This window comes from Neopsephotus bourkii, unplaced genomic scaffold (assembly GCF_033783945.1).
Source record: "Neopsephotus bourkii isolate Nb327-2 ecotype Australia unplaced genomic scaffold, CSIRO-AGI_Nbou_v1 NB_1740, whole genome shotgun sequence".
Lineage (NCBI taxonomy): Eukaryota > Metazoa > Chordata > Aves > Psittaciformes > Psittacidae > Neopsephotus > Neopsephotus bourkii.
The window spans coordinates 805,373-827,372 of NW_026902214.1; the positions used below are offsets into that span (position 1 = coordinate 805,373).

Genomic DNA, 22,000 nt, shown 5'->3' on the forward strand with positions numbered 1-22,000 from the left:
TGTCTTTTATCTGCAGTGTACCTATAGAATCCCTTCCTGTTACCCTTAACATCCCTAGCCAAGTGTAATTCTAACTGGGCCTTAGCTTTCCTAACCTGGTCCCTAGTTTCCTGGACAACATCCCTGTGCTCTTCCAAGGCCACCTGTCCTTGCTTCCACCTTTCATGAGCCTCTTTTTTCCTTTGAATTTTCCTCAGGAGCTCCTTATCCATCCAAGGAGGTCTCCTGGCCCTCCTGCTGCACTTCCTTCTGGTTGGGATGCAGGAGTCCTGAGCTTGTAGAAGGTAATCCTTGAATATCAACCAAGAGTCTTGGGCCCCCCTGCTCTCTAGGTCTATATCCCATGGGACCTTACTAGGCAGGCTCCTGAAGAGGCCAGAGTCTGCTCTCTTGAAGTCCAGGGCAGTGAGCTTGCTGCACACTCTTATCACTGTCTTGAGGATCTCAAATTCAACCATCTCGTGATCACTGCATCCAAGGTTGTCCTGGAGCATCACATTTCCAACGAGCCCTTCCCTGTTGGTCAAGCATGGCACCTCTCCTTGCCAGCTCCTCTATTACTTGCAGAAGGAGGTTGTCTTCCACACAATTAGGGAATGTCCTGGATTGCTTGTGCCGGGCAGTACCGTTGCTCCAACAGATGTCAGGGTGGTTGAAGTCCCCCATGAGAACAAGGGCGTATGATCGTGAGGCTTTTCCTATCTGTCTATAGAGTGCTCCAGGCACAAAATCCTCTTGATCAGGCGGTCTGTAACAGATCCCACAGTAATGTCCCGTCGCTGTTCTCCCTTTAACCCTGACCCACAAACTCTCTGTTAACTGCTCACCTGTCCCCAGACAGAGTTCCATATTCTCCAGGCTATCCCTAACATAAAGGGCAACTCCCCCTCCCCACCTGCCAGGCCTGTCTTTTCTAAAGAGTCTGTAACCTTCCATTCCAACACTCCAGTCATAGGAGCCATCCCACCATGTTTCTGTAATCCCTATTACATCATACCCCTGTAGACGAGCACCCATCTCTAATTCCTCTTGTTTGTTCCCCATGCTACAGGCATTTGTATAGAGGCATCTGAGCCGAGCTCCAAATGAAGCCGGCTCATTGGCTGGAGCAGCTGGAATATCTCTACATGCTCCAAGCATTAATTATAGGTGCTGGCAACTGACTGGGAGTGTTGGGATGGAATGATGCCCCCCTCCCCCAACATGTCTAGCTTAAAGCATCCATTTAGTAAATGTAAACCTTTTGGGGTAAATGAACATGTCACTACATGTCAGATAACACGTTGCTTCATCTCTTACTTGCCAGGTGTTTTTGTAACACACAGGAATGTGTGTCATTCTAGCATAGTCCAGGTTTTCTGGACCTGAATGTTGGGGGGTGTTCTCTAAAATACATTTTGCAGCTTCCATTGAAGGGTTACTGAAGGACAGTGCTGGAGCTTCAAGGCTCAGCAGATGGTAATCAGCGCTCCTGACTGCATCTGTGCTTGACCTGTACTCATTTGTCAGAGGCCTTTGTGCTTCTGTGGAGTTGCCCCCTGGTGGTTCTTTGTGTGTTTTCATGGTTCATGCTCTTGGTGTGCATGCAATCTGTATGTGAGATTAGATTCTTTATACCTGTGGAGGCATAAAGAGCTAAGAGGTTATCTTTGTTACTTTTTATTGCTGATGACAGGAAAATAAAATCCGTATGTTTTCACTCTGTTTCTTAGTCCCTATTGCTTATGGCAAGTGGCAAGTTATCCAACCACTAACTAGGCTATGATTGTATGAACTAGTAGTTTACACATTTACTTGAACTAAATGCTAGAGAAAAAAAAATGGAGTAGGTTTGGATATTCTTTTCCCTCTGCACACTGATACTGGCACTTGGAGTTATTTATAAGGGGATTAACGTTTATTGCTTAGTATGTGCTGCAATTCTAGTGCCTCTGTGACAGTGAATAATTGACACTATAAAGATACCAGCTGAAGCAATAGTCAAAGATGTGCTATTTTGTCAGCAAATTCAGGAAGCTAAGAATGATGGTCTAGAGTTGGGTCTTCTGGACCTCTTTGGAGACATAATATGGTTAACTGCTGCAACTTTTTCCTCTCCCTGATTCCTCTTGGTCTGTTCCCTAGCAAGACCTGATTCCAGCCTGGTCTGAGACATCACATCTTCAGAAGTTTTGGTTTTTCAGAAAGTTGTATGAGAAATTATTGTTCCAAAAAGGAACCCTACAGATCTCTTTTCAAGACTCTCCAAATAAAAACTAAGTATTAATATGTGCTCTTTCATCCCAGACTCCACAGCTTGTGGTGATCTAAAGTGGATAGGTCTCTCCTTAATCCTTTAGAGTTTTTTGACAACCGATCTAGCACAGAAAAGCTTTATTTTATATAGTTATGTCTTGTCATGTTCTACTGAATGTTCCAAGAAAACCTCCACATTTACTAACAGAGTGCACAGTGCATAAATGTTTTATTAGCAGGTAACTGTAATTTGAATAAACTTATTCTTTGCCTTTAAATGGAGAATATAGGCGTTTTCTCATAGTGGAGGGAATAGAATACCACTTGTAGCTACTTTCAGCTTTTAAAATTGGAACAGATGCAGGTGCTTACGGGGGTGGTCCTTATGTACAGGTGTGTGCGCATGTAGGCTGTATAGCCTTGAGCTGCCTACTTTTTAAGTATTACTTAAGCTCCTCTTTCAAAAGTCATATTAATTTGAACCTCCATTCTGTATTCCCTTAAGTGAAGCTCAATTTTATGCACATATCAGAAAAGAAAAAGATGCTTTACGTGCATAAAAACAAAGGCTTTTAGAATATGTTTTGCAGTCTTTGTAAAGAAAGTTAAGTTTGGTTTGTTGCCACAGGAATTCTAGAAATGGGTCTGAGCTGTAAAACAACAACATTTTGTCATACCCTCATCAAGTGCCTGTGTTTGATTGTTTTTTGCACCTCTTTTGGCTGTTTTGATAGTGAAATGGCCTGGAATTTCTAGGGTGAAACTCAGAACCACGGGCATTTACTTGATGCTAATCTCTGGATTCCTTCAATTTAAATGCACAGAAGCTGTTTCATTACATCAGCATTAGTTGTCATCAGCTGGTATTTTAATCTTATGTCAGCAGATCTGTCTGTTGGGGAAGTGATGATGTTTTCCTTATATAGTGTCCTTACTAGAATGTGAGAAATCGTAGTGACACTGGGAGTTGTTGAGCACCAGTGACTCTCCACCTTTCTTTCCCTTGATGGAAGTGTCAGGTTACTTCTGGCATTTCTGTGTTACTGTTATTATGGCTAATACTCCCTAGGCAAGCCATAATGCATTGTATATATTAACTGGGTGTGGGGAAATCCACCATTTAACTTTTTTGTTTGAAATGTTGTGTTTCAGTTGGTTGGTTTTGAATGGTGGGTGGGTTTTGGGGTGGTTTTTTTTTTGGTGGTGATGGTTGTGTTTGGGGTTTTTTGGTCCATTTGTTTTAAACATGTTTGAAGGAAGACTGTAATTATGAATATTAAAGATGTATAGGACAGTTGAATGTTGTCCAAGTGTTGCTTGAGTTTTAGCTGTAATTAAAAGTAAATTTTTACTTGTAATTTGTTTATTTTCTCTAATCTCAAGCAGGGTTTTTGAAAGTTCGGCATAATCTGTGCATTAAGGTGAAATAGTATGACTACTAAATGCAGATGCCTTTAAATTTATGTTAACCAGCTTTTGGTTTCTTTGTTTTTTTTCAGAGGACATGGTATTGTGGTTTATTAATGCAGTTTATGGTGCAAAGAAAAGGCACAATGTATTTAAATTAGAGTAATTTTACATTTGAAATAGCAAGAAACTGCCTGGATGATAATTTTATTACAGTAAAATGAAGCTGTTTCATCAGAATGAACAAAATATGTTCATTTTTTAGGTCTCAATCAGTAGTATATTTTAGTGTAAGCTGAGGTACGCAAAATTTAAAATAAGATGAGATCTAACCTTAACCCGGCACTTCATTAACATTTCTGGTAAGTTAAATGAAAGATCACTCTACTCCTTAAGTGACTTAACATGAAGATTCAATTAAAAGCCAAGTTCTCAGTTAATCTAAGGTGCAAAATTATCAAGTGCATACCATCGTTAACATATCTCAAGGGTAGCTAACTGGGAATTAAGAGTGTATCAACAAAGTGTGATTTTTGTGCCAGTGTATTTTATTGTTAAACAGATAAGATGTTTATAACTATTTTTATTATAAAGGCTTAAGAAGCTCCTAGCTATGTTTTTATCATTACTTTACAGAAAAAAATACCTCAGACTTCGATAAGCAGGTACCACCAGAGCATGAATGCCTGCTCCTTTTAATTTTCAAGTAACTCTAGATAATTCAGCAGCTGACATGATTTTAGGTAGAAAAGAAGATAAAAACATGTACATATTTTATGCTAAATTTTTTTTTTTCCTGAAAGCCATATAGCTAGTTACATAGTAATGTGTGAAGGTGTAATTGGGTATTTTAGAGGAAACTAGTTCACTTTTTCTTTTCAGTTGATTCTGTATCACTTCACTCATGCTATTTTTCGATTAATTTAACAAGCCTGATGATTAGCTTACTGCATGGAATTTCTTTAGTGTTAATTAAGATTTACATTTTTTTCTAAAGGCTAAATTTTCCTTTAGCCTCTGCTTAAATAATATTTTTTACTTTGAAAGTATCTTAATCACATTGAACTACTTCTAATGTTTAAATATTTTTTAAATTCCCTTCTGGTGTGATAATTTCCTTCTAAATATTACAGATGCAACTTAGTATTAATTGTGGTTTGGGGGTAAAAAGTCTTTACGCAAATGTGTGAGTACTGAGATTCCTTTTGCAGACTGCCAAGTGAGACCCCTTAGATTAAAAAACGATCCCAGGAATCTTTACAAAAGCAGTATTTGGGCATAATGGGAAAAGAAAGCTAAGCTTCTACTTTTTAACAGCAGGCTTCTGTTAATAACTCAGTATTTTAGTTTGGAACCCAAATATGTTGATAAGACAGTATTTTCTTAACTTACTGATTTAATGTTGGTAAAAGCTTCACTTTTGTGGAAAAAAAAATTACCGAGTTTGTGCAGATGTTTTATTGTGATAGATCTATTATCCTGCTATTAGAAGATAAATGACTGATCTTTTCCAGTTTCCGTGCCTCCAGAAAATTGAAATAAGAAGGGGGATATCATTTGGGCTGTATGATTAGGGCAGGTGGGGTGGCCATTAATTTGAGAGAGAGGAATCTTGGCAGCATAGGCCAACTTGCACTGTATTATCAATCAAACCTCGATGCACTTCTTGTGATGACCCAGCACTCTCAGGTTTTTGCAGCGTTAATTAGAATTCATGACAAAATAGATGCAAGGAAACGTTTTGTACCCTTCATAATTTTATAGAAAATTTATTGTTATTAGAGGAACCATTTGCTTAGTGTGATTTTTTTCATTACCAGCTTGTCAACTAGCATAGATAATCTGGAGAAAATATGAACTCCATAGATTGGGTGTCACTTTTGTTGATGGTTCATATAGTTTACCTTGGAGCACAGCTAATGGCTGAAGTTCATAGCAACAGCACAGAAAAACATGGCAACCAGTGGAAGACAAATGAACCATGTTTATTGCTTTAATATAAAAAATACATAAATGGAAAGCAGCATTTGAATTTGATGAGCTCATTGCGAGTTTTGTTGGAATGATTTATATTTTCTCCTTATACAAAAAGCTACTATTGACACAGCGAGATGGAAATTAACTGACTGTTTTTTGGAAACCGATACTTTTTGGTTTTATATTCTGATTGGATCATTTTGTTTTAATTCTAAATATTTTTATGGAATGTTGAGCTTTCAATAAACAAAGATTATTAGCTGTTCCTCTGATGTTTAGATATATAGTAGGATCATTCTATAGGGGAAGCAGTGTCAACTAGAAAATAATCTCTTATTAAGAAAGGAAATTTCCTCAGGTAAATCCTCTAGTTACTAGTGCATTCTCCCTTTCTTTTTTTTTTCTGCCCCTTTCAAATGAAAAGCGTAATTTTTGAAAATGCAGTAATGGGGAAGAGAGATGTGACTGTCTCGTGATGCATGGCATTTCCTGCATTAACTTGTAAATCTAGGGACTTGCCACAGGAATAAAATGCTTGTTCATCCAGTGCACCTCTTGCATTTCATACGTTTTGTGTTCAAATTTTTATTAATGTCTTTTAAGCATTCACAAGTGACAGCATTTTCATTCTAAATTTTAATAGGTGACCCATGTATATAGAAATAAGTAACTATTCAGAATTCCTGTTTTATAGTATAACTATTTTTTGCATTAGGTTTGTTTTTACTCACAGTAACTGTAAAAAAGCCAGTGCTATTCACAGGATACCTGCTCGGTTTTGAAAGATCTAAATTAATGTTATATGTATTATTTTATCTCAGCTTTCAAATTGTATCATATCCAAATGAAAGAGAAATACAGCAAAAATGTGCAGTACAAGTAGCAGTAAAAGGCAAGGGTTTCCACTCCAGAACTACAGTCAGACAGCATAATTCATGTCATCCTTCACAACTGAAGGGTATTTTTAAATATTAAGCTGTGACTGTTCTTATGTATTGATCTGTGTGTCAGTCTCTCCACCCTCACTTTTTCTCTTTCCCTCTCTCCTTTTCTCCTCTTGTATGTCAAACTCTTCAAGAGACCCTGTACTGTCTTGCAGTGTTAAAGAGTAGAATATCCGCAATAAAGTTTATGGGACAGTGATCTGAAAAAAGTCTCTGTGGTTTGAAAGTGTTATCCCTTTCTTACAAAACTTCAGATCTGTCACACTGTTCTCTGCAAGCTGGCTTTAACAGTAGTTCAGAGGTTTGCATTCTGATAAAACTGTTTTGCTGCAAGAGAGTTCTTGCCACTCTTCTCTTTCACCCTCAGCTTATCTGGTCCAGTAGGATACTTAGGACTGATAGCCTGGAGTTAACCACTGCCTTCTGCTGAGCCTTGAACTAATACCTAAGCATCAGCTTGCAGCAGTTTTGAATTGCAGAATAGTTTATTGCAGCATGTTATTAAGAAGAAAGTTAGTACAAGATAAAAAAAAAGAGCTATTGCTTTTGGGATACACAAAAAATGGTAAATTATTTTAGACGCAGACTGTGTTTTATTTAGCTCTATCAAATAATCAAATTTTGCTCCCTGGAATGAGTTGTATCCTTGCTGAGACCAGCAGGTACCAGTATGTGGACAGGGCTGGAGGCAATAAATGCAACTTCACGTTTATTCTTATTGGTAATTCATAAATTCCCCACAGAGCCTGAAACTTGTTTAGCATAATAGCAAGACTGTATTCTGAGCTGTTTTCTTTCAATTGTAATGTTGGGTGCATACTAATAAACCAAATGTCAGCCAAATACAGGGAGAAAAATGTAACATGAATATCATTGTATTTAATATTTCTCAAAAAGTACCATTTCAATAAACTGCACTCGTATTTAATTGCTTACTTTAAGTCATTGGGGAAATTTTAGAAGTTGAAACGCAGATCCCCAGTGCTCAGATAGAATATGATATTAATTTGCTGCCAGAAGGCTATATTGCATGCATGCTAACTGCATACATATCAGCTGCTTCATATAAAGTGTCATTGTTTCAGTTATTTGACTTAACGTGTATTCTGCAACAAAACAAATCTTAATTAAAGCAATTAAAAGAGAAAGAACAGTAATTCCAGTCACACAATGGCATGTCTTCACAAGGCACGGTCAGCTTTTGAGATTTTCCCACAGTCAAGGTAACCAGCCACCAGAATTTTAGCAGTAACCTCAACGTATGTTTCCTTTATTTATAAAAGAAAATGCTGTATCAAAAGGTTTTAGTAAGTATTGAGCTATTATAATGTTGAGAGTCTATTTAAATTTCTCTTAGAAAAGAAAGCTGGTATTGTAAAAGTCATAGTATGAGGATCTTTGTATATATTTCTCATAGATGCAAAAAATTGCATGAGGATGTAGGAGAGCATAAATGATCAATTTCTGTAATTTTGGAACTGGTAGGTAAGTGCTGAACAACATGCAGAAATTCTGGTTGTGTGCTTGGAGGAAAAGTATTAATGTATCTCCATTGTATTGCTTGGGTTTATGACTTCTTGGGGGGGGCCCCCCCCCCGTGAAGTGTGTTCATGAAACCCTAAGTTTGCATTCCAACACATTCCAGTGTTGGGAAACTTCACTTGCCTCCTCTTTGGTTTGCTCATGCCAGTGTTGATAAGAGAATCCCAATAGACCTTGTTGGACATACCACTGTATTATACTTGTTGTTGCCTGTTACTTCTGAGTTAATTACAAGTTCTCTGATAATTTATTTGGAAACTATAACTGAAAGAAAAAAAATTATGCTTACATTGCATTGTGTCTTCAGGACTAGGAACTAAGATTTATGTGTGTAATAGAAGCAGAAAATGTTTTCTCTGTTCTAATAAACTTACTCCAATTCTGTTTTAAGTAAGATGCCATTTATCTGGGCTCAGGTTTGTTGTTGTTTGTTTTCACTGAATAGAAACAATTTGAAATTGCTGAGAATTGCTAGTATTAGTTCTTATTCTTACTTGTGAATGAGCTGTAGAAGGAACACTGACCTATTTATATTTTGTTTTCTAGCTGGTGGCTGGGAGCGTTGTAATGGCATTTGAGGAAGTGTGCCCAGATAGAATAGATCTGATTCACAAGAACTACAGAAAGCTCTGTAACTTGTTGGTTGATGTGGAAGAGTGGGGTCAAGTTGTTATAATCCACATGTTAACTCGATATGCACGTACACAGTTTGTAAGCCCATGGAAGGTAAGCTTGTGACTTTTTAAATTACAGTTGTGTGTTTGCATTTCTGAATTACTTGTTGGATACTTAGACTTTCAAGGTGCATTTTTATACAGATTTTAGTTAACATAGGTATTAAATGCGTAAGTTTTACCTCTCTGAAGTTTCATTAACAGGAGGCATCCAGTTTATTTCAGAACATGAGAATCCTCCTTCCAGGCTATAATCTGTCATGTATTACGTACAGATTGTAAAATATATAGTAAGAGAAACTTAATTACTATGTTTTCTTAACATCCTTGAGTCAGTGTTTGTTACATGTTGTTTATTGAAAGAAAGTAACTTGAATTCTTCTTTCTGACCTTTATGAAGAATCGAAAGTGATAATTTGCTTTACCTAAAGCTACAGTTTCATAATTGGTTTAAGCCAGTTCTAGTTAGTGACTGGACAAAGGAAGAGTAGAAGTGGAGAATGACCTGTCTTGGACTGAGAGGTTGGCGGTCTTGATGGGATTGGGCTTCTTTAAGGCTCTAATGTACTTGTTGTTTTTTTTCACTGAAACCGGATGGATGACAGTTGTTGCTGGGGCTTCTGCTCTAGGAATGTAAAAGGTTTGTGTAACAATACTGCCTGTGTCAACCTAAAATTGGTCATCAGTGGTATAGAATCATAGAATAGTTAGGGTTGGAAAGGACCTTAAGATCATCAAGTTCCAACCCTCCTGCTATGGTCAGTGACAAGGTATTAATATAAAGTATTAATAACATTTTGTTTCCACTTTCATGAATCTCAGGCCAAAATTTAGACTGCCTACTCAGCAATTAAATTAGCAGATTTTTTTTTTCTGGGGCTAGTTCAAATACATGCCGTTGTCAATAGCTTCTTAAATGAACTCATCATACAACAGGGCATCTTGTGCAGTAGAAGAGATTTTTAATTTAGTTTATTTGCATCATTATGGATCAGTATTTAGGCTGTTTATATGTAAATGTATGATTTGAGGAACAATTAAGTGTTGACAAAGTAGATTGCAATCATATCAATTGCAGTGCATTTTCCATAATTTTTCTAACTGACATCTTTGATGATAAATAGTGGATGCCAAGTCAAAGCCGATTATATAGTGCACTAGGAATTCATGGCGCTGTCAGGGAGAAGACCGATAGACTTTAAATTTACATATTAATGAGAAGATTTGTTAAGAGGGTGCTTGACTATAGAAAATAACAGCATATTTATAGGGCATGACACTATAAATAAAGCTGATGCAGGAAAATGGAAATTAAACCTATCAGATTAATAAATTCAAGGCTGTTAAAATGCATATTTGCATTTTTATTCACTAAAATTTACCTTGCTTCTTGAGAAGCATATGCTGCTTTTGTTCAAATTGAGCTAATTCCCAGCAAGCAATGGTGTATTGTTCTGAACTGGTTTCTTGTGCATCTAGAAACTTAAAGAAAATTTGGGACACTTGCCAGTTACAGAGAAAAACACTTTTTTTGAACAATATGCTTAAAATTGCTGCAGAACTTTCATTGAATTACCCGTTAACCAAGAATAGTTAGGTTTATATTGCTATTTTTATCTTCTTTGAAGGATAAATATGTTGTTCTGATCATGAACAGTGGGAGGAAGAATGCCCTTTATTTATCCTGTTTATTTTGAAACATTTAGAGGGTGTTTTTTAAGTAGTTACATGCGAACAGCAGTTTTGGAATAGCCTTTTTCCATGTGAATTGTATTCAGGTTTAACGTGTATTAACCGGAACACAAGCAAAACACTCATTTTCTGAGAGAAAATGCCTGCTCAGAACTAACTGGAAACAAATTTTCTGGGAAGTGACGTTTTTGATGGCAGATAACGCTGCTTTTTAAGCATTTAACACTGCATTTAAAATAACACTGCATTTAAACATCACAGTTTAAATATTTTGCCCTGCTGTTGTTGCAGGACTTGCTGGGACTGTCAAGTTGTTTGCAAACAACTTCTGAAGCATAACAACTTTCAGCCTAACCCATGAGGATGTTTAAAGTACAGGTGCTCTTGGTTTCTGTGAAGGTGTTGAGTTGCAGTCTAGAAACTCAGGAACTGATTTTCAAGCTGTTAAGCCATATACCTGTTTTTGCAAGGAGATGGGGATCACAGGACATAGCGACTGCTTCAGCTGTCCTGGTGTTACAGATCCACCATCAAATGTATGTTCAGTCTGGGAGGGTGTCTTTTACAAATAGCTGGCTTGATCAGAAGCTTTGACAGTCATTGTAGAGAGCAAAGTGAAGCTGGGACTCCAGTCTTGCAAAGAAACAGTGAGTCTTGGGGCTGCTCAGCTTTTTTTCAGACAGTTGCAGGTTACAACTTTTTTGGTGTTCAGTTAAGATTGGTAGAAAATGGTGAGTTCAGATTGATTGTGGACTTTGGTCAGAACAAAGTTCTTTATAAACTAATACTTAGGAAAAGCATGGCACAAGCTTATACTTTTAGGATTAATTAATGAAGTATTGTTCAATTTAAAGTGCTAAGAATTTGACATAACTGACAGGAGGAGAGAATATAGGCCTGGAGAAAATTATCTAGAAGCATGAGGACTTCAAGGATAAAAATAGCAAGTCATTGAATGTATATACCTGAAACCATGAATCCTGGAAGGCTGTCTGGCTTTCAAGGGATTACAGGAAGAAACAGATTGAAATTATTTATTTTGATTGCTAGCACTGATGAGATACTGAGGTCTCTTCTGACCTCAACCATTCTGTGATCTCTGGTCTTCTGTTAAATGCTGTAAAGTGTTTCGTGCTCTTGTAGAGTTTTCTTAGTATCTTACAGTTATGAATTCTTAGTTTATTCCATAAAGGTCACAGCTACACGTGATGGGTACTTAAGATGGCTCAGCAGTGTCTGGTACTGCTCAGAATATTTTTATTTTTTTTTTGTTCCCTGTATTGGGGTGCACATTGAATAAACTGTAAATATGAAGGTTAAAGCACAACATACAGGGAATACTCTCTCTCCTTAACCTTTCTAAAACTTGCTAACTCTGTAACAAGTATTCTGAGTCAGTTCTATTGCTTTATTGCAGGAGAGCATAATAAAACTTGTGAAGTCTGAGAAGCTGAGACAGAAGGAGGGAAAGGTGTATTTAGGTTGATAGCCTCCTGTTAACTAGGTGATTTACCTAGATAAATTGATACAAAAGAAACATACTAAAGTATTTTGAACTATTTGCACATGGAATACTCTATTTAATAACGAATCAACCTGATTACACCTTTCCCTTCTCCTCTCAGCCTCTCAGAAGATTTAATTTTGTTATGCTCTCCTGCAGTAAGATGAGTAAGGAGACATAGTCAAACACACTTAAGAAGTGTTGATTAATAACAGTCAGGATAAAATTAATCAAGATATGTTCTGTATTGGTACGTTGTAGAGCTTACTGAAGTTTCATTGTAGATATTTGTGCTGTGTGGTTCTACCAGATGATAGTTTTACTAATTTATTTTTTTTATTTTTTCCCCTGCCCTAAAGGATTTGAGGCCAGAGAATTTTCTTCCCTAGAGATCAAAAGCAGTCACCTCATTTTCAGTTTCCATTAAGCTGCCCTCTTCCAATGTGGTTGTGAAACCTATTGATGAGTAGACTTACTTGAGCCTGATCTAGCTGTTAAGAACAAGGGGTTAAATTTAAGGAAACAAGTGTTTTTTCTTCCATTCTTAGTATACCTGTCAGAATCCTCAGCCTGAATTGGAGGATTCTGGATTCAGTTAACAGTTTCCCTTTTTGTCAGATTGCAATACTCTCTGACCAGGTTCTTTCAGATATACAGGAGGAGGGGTTAATGTTTAAAACTAAGTCGCTTATTTGAAGATACTTCGTGAAGCATTAAGGGCATAAAATTGACTGGCTAGCTGCCTTACTGTAATACCAGTTTTATTTGTTTACCAGGTATGCTACTTAATGAGTATAACTTAGGGCATAGATTTATAACAACCAAATGGCCTTTAGTTGATTGTGGAAAGCTGATTACTTAAAATTCTAAGCAAAACTTTCCGAATATTGTGGCTTTACTCTGAGGCTATTTTCATGATCATATTCTTTTGTCACTGAAATGGAGCATTACAGTCTTTCTGTGGAGGTATGCTTATATTCTCCCTCCCTTCTCTTGTGTTAATGGTACTGTTTCTAAGGCAATCTGGATAAAGGAATTGAATCAACAGAAGATAACTGAAAGGACAGGGAGAGTTAAATTTCAGCCTGAATGAATTTCCTGATCTGGTTTGTTTTGTGGCTGCCAAACACTGCTGGTAAAAGAGAATTACAGTCGCTAGATAAAAATTCCATTTATCTTTGCAGCAGAGTGCATTGCTGTGATTTCCTTTAGTTCATGACAGGCTTGCAGTAGAAAAGCAGCAATGGGTAGAATCTGTGTAGGCAAGTTCTCTAGGACATCTGTATCAACTCAAATTAAGAAAGCAACCACTACTTTTCCCAGAAATTTCACTGACGAAGTTTCTGTGGACTCCAACCAGTGTTGTAGTCTCACCTTCTTGCCTCAGGATGAGGAGTTTCTATTACATATGTAGAGAATAAGAGGCATTCTAGCCATCTGTTGCAAATAAGCTGATAAAATTGTTTTTATCTCTGTCTAGATGATTGACTTAAAGATATGAAAATTAATTGGAGGGGAAGCACTGCAATATTTTCATGGAAATCTAAGTATCAGCTGTCTAATGCTAATAATTCTTAATTTAAAGATCAGATGTACCAGACCACCAGCAGCCCATAATATAGCAAAGTTTCTAGCTTTAATTTTTGCTTTAATTTTTAATCAGAGAAAACCTAGCTTTGATTTTTAATTACAGAAAATTATGTGAACAATATGAAATGAATGCTGTCTTAAAATAATGTCCTTCCTGGATGCCAAAATATTCATAAATTCTATTCTGGGCATCTATCTGAGGGGTATTATTCTGTCTAGTAACTTATGTGGCTTTTTCACTGCTATACCAAAATTTTCTGTGGATAACTGAGAGCTGCAAAATAAGCTTCCCTTAGCTTCTTCTTCGCAAAAGTAAACCTTTGCTTAATTCCTCTATTTCAGAAAGACCTCAGTGAGGTCAGACTCAGCTTTAGAATCCTGAGTCTCAGGCTGTACACTTGTAATATCAGGTAGTATTCTTGATTGGCTGTGGCATAAGGACCATGGGAAAGAGTAAATATAAAGAATTGCAAATTATCTTAGATTGTCCATCTCTCTGACAGAGCATCCACAAGTTTGTCCCAGTTTATGGCTAGAAAAATGCCAGACAAGAAGACTGGGATAACTTAAACTTGAATGGTAGCAACATGAGCTTTTCCATCATGGCTTTTACCAGCAGAATATGTGTATCACAGGTTGTTGATGTGAGAATTTGGAACTTGTATTCAGAAGTTAGATTAAATGTTTGAGCAGTTCTGGGGCTTTTAATAATGGTTAAGGATACTATATTCTCTAGAAATCGTAGTCAGTATCTATCATGTATTATAAACAAGATATGGAGGAAGAAGGATTTAGTCCTGTGGTCTGAAGGATGGGGAGCTTTTAGCCAGAAGCAGATGGTGTCTTTTCCCTTTAATTTATCCCATCACCTTTGCTCCTTCTCTATTTTATTTTTGCAATATTTATTTTATCCGTTCTTGTTTTTTCTTGTGTTTTCTGTCCTTCCTCTCTTCTTATGCTCTAAACATTTTTCTGTTCTTTGCTTTTTAAATCTTTAACTTTGCACTCTCATTATCATACCTTTTCTACACACTATTGAAATGAGTGTCTTTTGTGGTAAGAGAAAGCTTTTATGCCTCACTTCCATTTTGAGAATAGAACTTCTTTGAATAAATGCAAGCGATCTAAAAATCGTACTTGATTGTTTTAGTTCTAGTTGCAAATATCATGAGACTGTTAAAACAATAATAGGGAATTGAGGTGTTGCAGAAAGACGTTAATTACTGCATCATAGTTAAGTCTTAGCCCCTGTTTTTAGACAGCAGTCCTGGACTTAGTTGCTGCCTCTTATAGAAATGAGAACGAGCTTTCGAACACTTCCTTAGTTTTCACATTAGTTTGGTATGAAGTTACTCAGCACAGATGTTCCTGTAATTGTGATATATTGGAAAAAATTTAATGTTCAGTGGTCCTCAAACCCATACTTCCACCTGTGTGATGCTGTTGTCTCAGAGCTGTAGTATAAAACTGTTATGAGCTCAGGCTTCGAATATTCGGGTTTGGTTTGTTTTTTTTTAATTTATTTATTATAATTTTTTGAGGGATTTTGTTTCTTTTTTTATTTTTTACTAAGTCTTATAATTCATTACATTTTTGAATTTGCATTCAAAACCTATTGGGTGAATTTTTGAAGTCATGTAAGGCTGGATTTAAGAGTTTTTGAAGAGACTTTCATGTAGTAAATGAGTTTACATATTTATGCTATATGGGAAAGTTGTTTGTTTTTTTTGTCAAGAGTGAAATAAACATATACATCTCCATGGGGATTATAGAGAGTTTTATAAATGAGAATATGCAAGGATATAATCTTAGAATATGTATAGAAGAAGAAAAGATGTAGTATCCTGCAAATGAATCTTGATTAATTTATTGTTTATTGTCTAACTCATATATGCTGAAAGTTAAACTAAGAACAGTGTTGTGACTGAAAATGCCTTAATGTGTATGTGTCTTAGTAGCTTTGTGCATCTTAGGCATCAAGATTGCTATATTTACAAATTGGAAACTGTTTATGTAGAAGGCTTTTCTGAATTCTGTGTAAAATCTCTTGAAACTAGCAGAATTTTATTGGAGGCTTCTTAGCCACAGTAAAATTTAGCTCTTCTAAAGAAATGTGAAAATGTTTTACTGAGTACTGAACATACAGCTCCAGAAGATATTGATACCACAAGGTAAGCTGACTGGGAAGACTAATTGCTTTACAAAATAATGTCTCAGAGTTGCCCTAGGAGAGCTGTTTACAGATATGCTGTCATAGTTAACTGCTAAGAGTATCAAGAAGATCCTGGAGGATCTTGTGCAATAGTTTTTTTGTTTGCTGGAACTGAGCTTAGACCAAAGGTAGGGTTTAAAGGTAAAGAATAGATACTGTTGATAATCTCACTTAGTAGTTCAGAGCTGCAAGAAGAAAGATTTAAATTGTCACATGCTGATGCAGTCCTTTTCTTACAGGTGATGCATAATTGTCATAAGATCACCTGGATTTGGAGGATACTAAACTCCAAATTATTTGAGTCATGGAACTGTGAAGCTGATCTTTAGACCGTGATATCATTGACCCAATCTTGAGTCTTTACAAAATACAACTCTAGAAACTGTACTCCTCCCTTCCCTTTGAAAGTTGTTAAACGTTTGAAAAAACCTAGTGATGAAGGAAAAATACAAAGCTTTCTTTGTGCAGGGATTAATTGAACTCAAGAACACTTCAGAATTTCTGTGTCCCGTTTAGATGAAATCTGTGGGAAAACAATTATTTCTGAGTGAATTTCACCTCTTTGAAAATGCCCTGGTTTTAGCCAATTCCCTGAAAACAGGAGGGAGTATCTGCTTGGATCAACACAGTGAAGGGAGAAAAAAAGGAAGGAGTTTCATTCTTTAAAAACTTCCTACCCCATTTGTTTGCTGTATTTTTAGATCGTGCATTCTCAGCCTGCCTATTTCTCTTGTCTCTTGGCTTTTTTGTAGTAATAGATGGTTGAGACTGTTGGCCATTGACATCTGGTAAGAAATTTCAATGGCATTCACACTGTGAACCCTTTTTCAGGTTGGATCACTTCCTGGCAGATGTTTGCATCTGAAAAACAGATTGGTTTTCAACATCATGTGACTATTAGCCCAATATGAAAGTTAAAGACTGATGGTTAGAATAGGAAAATGTATTTCAGTGTGACCCAAATATTTCTTAAGTTTGTCACAACTACCTTTCCCACTAATACCCACTTCATTTTCTGCTAGCTGAAAGCATGTGTATCTCTTTAGATAAATAAAATTTAAAAACCCATGAATGCAGTTGTGAGCAAGGAATCTCATGTGAGCATAACATGGTAGCTTTTATCTAAAACTTAAAAATAAAGTACCATTTTCCATTTTAATTTATTGGAATTACATAATATGTTTTATATAAATGTATTAATTTATTATATTTCCGGCATAATTCCAGCAGACTCATTTCAATAGAGATGTAATCTGAAAAATAAGGAGTGCACTGTAGGAGTACAAGTCTGTTTCACTGGCTGCAGATCTGCATAGTTCTACAAATCCAGCCAATACCTCGGGTTTTCTTTCTGATCCGTGTATCCCAATGGTAATGAATAGACTGGTTACAATTGAAGTAAAAATTATAACATTCAAACATATCAGAGTAATATCATGATAATCTTGCGATCTTTATTGGTTCTTAATTCCTTTATGATTCACTTATCTGAAAATATGTGTGTACTTTCTGGTTTGTGCAAGAGCAATAGGTCTGGTCCCTGGTGGAGTAATAGAACATGATGCTTGGTAGTGGATGATTTTGTGTAAATATTTTAATAACATTAGCTATATGTTGTTTTTTATATGCCACTTACCTAATCATTGCATTTTTTTCAGTATTTTTGCTGACTTTTGGACTGAAAGCTTTCAGTTTATTTTGATGTAATTTAGGAGGGAGTAGTGGACATATGCCTTCTGGTCTTATGACTGCATATTTCTTCAGAAAATTTACAGATTCTTTCCTGGTAGAATACAGGTCATATCCCAGACTTCTGCTTCATTACCAGAATCTTTTTATTTTCTATATATAGTTGAATGGAGAAAATGAGTTTCTAAAATTCTCATTCATTTTTAACTATCTTTGTTCCTGAGGGGTATGAATGCAACTCGTCTGAGATCACACAGAGCATGCTGTTCTGGCCTGGTGACAAAGTCACCTCCTGCTTTCTGTCCATTCAGGAGTAGTTATAGTTTGTAACTATTACTGTAACATGCATCCTGGTACTGCCATCTGGTTGTTTCTCACCTGTTTTGTAATCTCCAGCCCATTCCTTTCCAATGCATCAGTAAACAAGAGCATCAGCAGAAGTTTGTAAAGTGCTGGAAACTTGTTTTCTTTCAATGTAACAATAAAAGATTTCAATAATATTTTTTTTAATAGAAAGAGAGTTTGACGATTTCCTGTGTTAATTTTATGCTACAGAAGGGGAAGTATCTGAAGCTCTTAACCTTTAGAGAAACTGGGATATAATTTATTTGGGGGTATAATGTTGTTCTAAATGCCACAAGATACCCTGCCTAGTCTTCATTTGTCACAGATCTCTTGTAGGCTCCATCCATCAGGATCTGCCAGACCCAGGCAGATATTTCTGATATTTGAGGGAGTATAAAATGGCATTAGATAATTAAGTACTTGAAATAATCCCATAACAATTCCCATGCCCATCAGAGCATCTCATCAGATTATTCCTAGGTCCCATTAGTCCGTTCAGTAGCGCGAGTCATTATTACACAGGTGGTTACAACAGCAGCCTACCCGAGAAAGAGATGAGTACACTTTGAAGCCATTATTTACTGAGTGGATGATCTTGTCCTGTTATTTTTTGACTCTTCGACTCCTTTTGGCTTAATAAGACAAGAGTTAGAACTTACTATCATTTGTTTCATACCTGAAGATCTTTGTGGCAAATTTGGTTTTGTGCTTTCTAAGGCCATTCTTAAGTCAGGCTGCAGATTATGTTGGTTACACTTTCATCCCTCAGATATTTTTACCGTGTGAGATTGTGCCTTTTTTGTCTAGACCACTAGCAGTTCTTCATGAGAAGCTTTACCTATGCTAATGTACTTGTATCTTACTCAAAGATTTTCTATTGTGGAAAGGATGGGTGCTTCTGCCAGCATGGGGTTATTAACATGTGATTGGTTGAGGTCTGCTCATCTGTCAGAAGCTTGTCACAGCTCATCTCCTTGGCATTTTGAGCAGTCTTGAGGGTAACTTTTGGGTTGCTCTGATAGACCAAAGATATGTCTATTCTAGCGTTCTGAAACCCACCTGTGAAGCATGTTGATGGATGTAGGTATGCATCTTCACACACAACATGAAAATTTTAGTCTTATCTTAGATACATCATTAATCCTTGAATTAGGAAATGTTCTATATATTTTCTACCATTTCTCTTTTCCAAGGATACTGTTCATGATGCAGCACTTGCAGGACTGCTGATCTTGGTTGGCTAAGGTGGTTTTGGTATTGCAGTGAGATTCACCAACTAGTGAATAGTCTCAAAACTCTCTTTACCTTCAAAACTTTACTTATTCAGAACTCTTTTGAGAACAGTTCTTAGGAGAAAGGGCTGTGGAAGATAGCAAAAAATTTTATCTGCCAAAGGTCCTGCCGCAGAACTCAAAAAAAGCTGTTTTCTCTTACAAATCTGAGGAGCAAAACTGAAGTCTGTAGCTTTCAAATCAGTTATGACTAACCTAGGAATACAAATACTTGAATCACTTTTGAATAGATGATGGAGTAAAGGCTGATAGAGTCAGCAAATAGTATGTGTTCATACTTTGGATTTCAGTGAAATTTTACTTCAGTCAGAGTTTGTGGATCTGTGAAGGTCTGTTTGGAGGTAATTGTAGAATTCACATAATGTGCTTTACCCTAAAGGGAAGTCATATTCCCAATTTTAATGCCATATTAAATGTAATTTCCAGCAAGATCTCAGTTAAATGTTAGCTCATATACTAAGTGACTTTAAAAACAGGCTAATGGAACTTGTTACCCAGCAGTTTCTTCATTTAAGCTGTTAATACTTTATGAAGACTTCCCTAAACTGTGTGTCTGGAATAACGTAAAACAGAATTACGTATGTTCTTTCACATTAAAATACTCACTTCTCTTCTGGATTGAATAAATTGCAGAAGGTCCATTTGCAGTTCCTAGCCTGGAATGCTAGCGGTCACAGTTTTTAATCACTTCATTCTCCCAGGGTTCTGAACTTTTTAGTGATTTTGCAATTTAGAAAAGCTGTTAACTGCACAATTAAATCACATGCTACTACAGACTGGTGAGTGTACTTAATGCAGTTTAGCTGAAGACTGCTACTGAATGGGAATGCCTCTGTTCTGTTCTTCCTATACCACCTGCTGTTTTGAAAATTCAGCAGGTCTAGTTATCCTACGGCCACAGAATGAGCCAGATCATTTTAATGATCCCAGTGGAAAATAAAACATACTTTTAAAAAATCAGAACAAAACAAAAAAACTTTTTAATTTCATGCTTAGTCTTAAATCAATTGTGAAACTGCATCTAAAGTGATTGAAAGGACAAGAGAAAGCATGAAGACATGTGAATCTACTCCCTGACCGCTAATGTTGTCTCTCCTCTGCCAAAAAGGATTAAGATACTGGGATTTCTTTCTCATAGACCTGCTAATATGTACTAGTTATCATCAGCATGAACTTTTAATTAGAAATCTAGGAAAGTAAAATCTGAGTCCCACCTGTATATGGCATTTCTCCAAGGACATATGAAGAAGTGTTTCTTACAGTTTAGTGTAGGTACAGTATAAATTCGGAGGACTGGAAAATAAGTGTGCAGGTATGATCTGCGGAAGCATGCAGCTGTTGATTCAACATTAATAGTTAAAACAGGAAGTCTTTGATCTCCCAAAGACAAGAGTCTTGTGTTCAGTCCAGTGCTGGCAGTTAAAAATATTCTCTGTTATATCCCATTCATAGTCTTTCCTGGTTGGAGTCCAAGATGTAGACCTAGTATAAGGGTCATGCTGTTCAGGTTGTTACTCTTACCCTCAACTAGCATTGTGGAGGCTCTTGCTAAGATCTCTGCACAACACTTTCCCCCTTTGTTGTAATACCAAGAGGCTTCAATGGTGCTTGCCACTTTGAAACTAGCTGTGTGCCGCTTCAGAGGACAGTTAGTAGTTGTCCCCAGTCTGTTCCTTTTGTACAGGCTTCAGTCTTACACTACAGAGTTTATCAGGGGACAGAGGAGCAATTCAGCTAGGTTTCTGAGATGAGGTTTTTGCTTGGTGGTGTGAGTTTTTAGATGTAATTTATTATGCCTTAGTTGGCTTAAAGAGTTCTGTTTTCTGCTCAGGCCCCAAACTACTTAACACAATACTGGTACTCTGTGCTATCAAGCAGTAAGGCTTATCTGTGATAGCAGAAGTTAGCTAGTGGTCTAGTGGAAGGTGTCCCAGATGGTGGAAGGGGGGTTGGAACTAAATGATCTTTGAGCTCCTTTCCAACCCAAGCCCTTCTATGATTCAAAAAGTAACTTGGCACATACCAAAACATTCCTGGTTACTTGAGTAAATGCAGACTTATGAAGAAATCTGAAGAGACAGATGAGATATTGAGGGGGCAGGTGAAATATTCTATTCTACGGTTGCCAGTCAATTGCTGAGGTGAGTAGCTCAAGAGAGGATGACTTGAATACCGGAGTGGGGGGACATCAGCGTCCAGGAGCCTCAACTCAGAGGGGCAAGAGCCATCGAGGGAGCCTCAAGTCCTCGACAGGACCTGCCCAGGAGCCGGCAGCTCAGCTGACGCGATCAGCTGACTCACAGGGGGCAGAGCCAGGAGGAGTGGCACCAGCCCTGAGTGGGTAAAAACTGCCCCAGGGAGTGCGAGCGACCGAAGCAGGTCGAGGCAGTTTGGGCGGGCAGGAGAGTGGGATGGTGAGCACTCACAATATTAACAGGGCCCGGTCTGGGAGCTCTGCTCTGGCTGCCCTGGCGGTGGCCAGCGTAGGCACCCAGACAGAGCCAATGAGAGGGGGGGCTGCAGCACAGAGGTCGGAGTGTAGAGAGTGCCTGCACTGGTCTGGTGAGGGAAAGGTGCACAATGGGCAGGGCTGCACTTGGTGCTCCGTGGTGGAGGTCCTCCTGCAGCAGGTGGTTGAGCTGCAGCAAGCTATTAATAGGCTACAAGATGTCAGGGTAGCTGAGAGGAAGCAGGAATGCTTGCTCCCTGCCCAAACTGTGCAGAGTCCTCAAGCTTCCCCTGCAGCTCAGGGAGGAAAGAAGGAGGTTGTTAACACTCGAAGCTGGGAATTGGTGACAAAAAAACCCAACAAAAACAGGAGGAAAAGGACAATTAAAAGCAAGGGACTTCCTCCTAAACCTGTTGCCCCAACACAGAACCACTTTGCTGTCCTGCAG

General features: G+C 37.4%; 1 protein-coding gene across 5 annotated transcripts in view; it reads left to right on the forward strand.

The window, feature by feature from the left end:
* The window catches only part of AP3B1 (adaptor related protein complex 3 subunit beta 1), a 171,193-nt gene that overhangs the window by 42,497 nt on the left and 106,696 nt on the right, over positions 1-22,000 (forward strand). For 4 of the 5 annotated variants that reach the window (XM_061376830.1, XM_061376831.1, XM_061376832.1 and 1 more), the window contains exon 7: positions 8,652-8,831. In XM_061376830.1, coding sequence (XP_061232814.1) covers positions 8,652-8,831 — 180 coding nt within the window. Of the gene's footprint in view, positions 1-7,978; positions 8,049-8,651; positions 8,832-22,000 lie in introns of those variants that run through there. The other variant, XM_061376833.1, reaches the window with a different exon arrangement.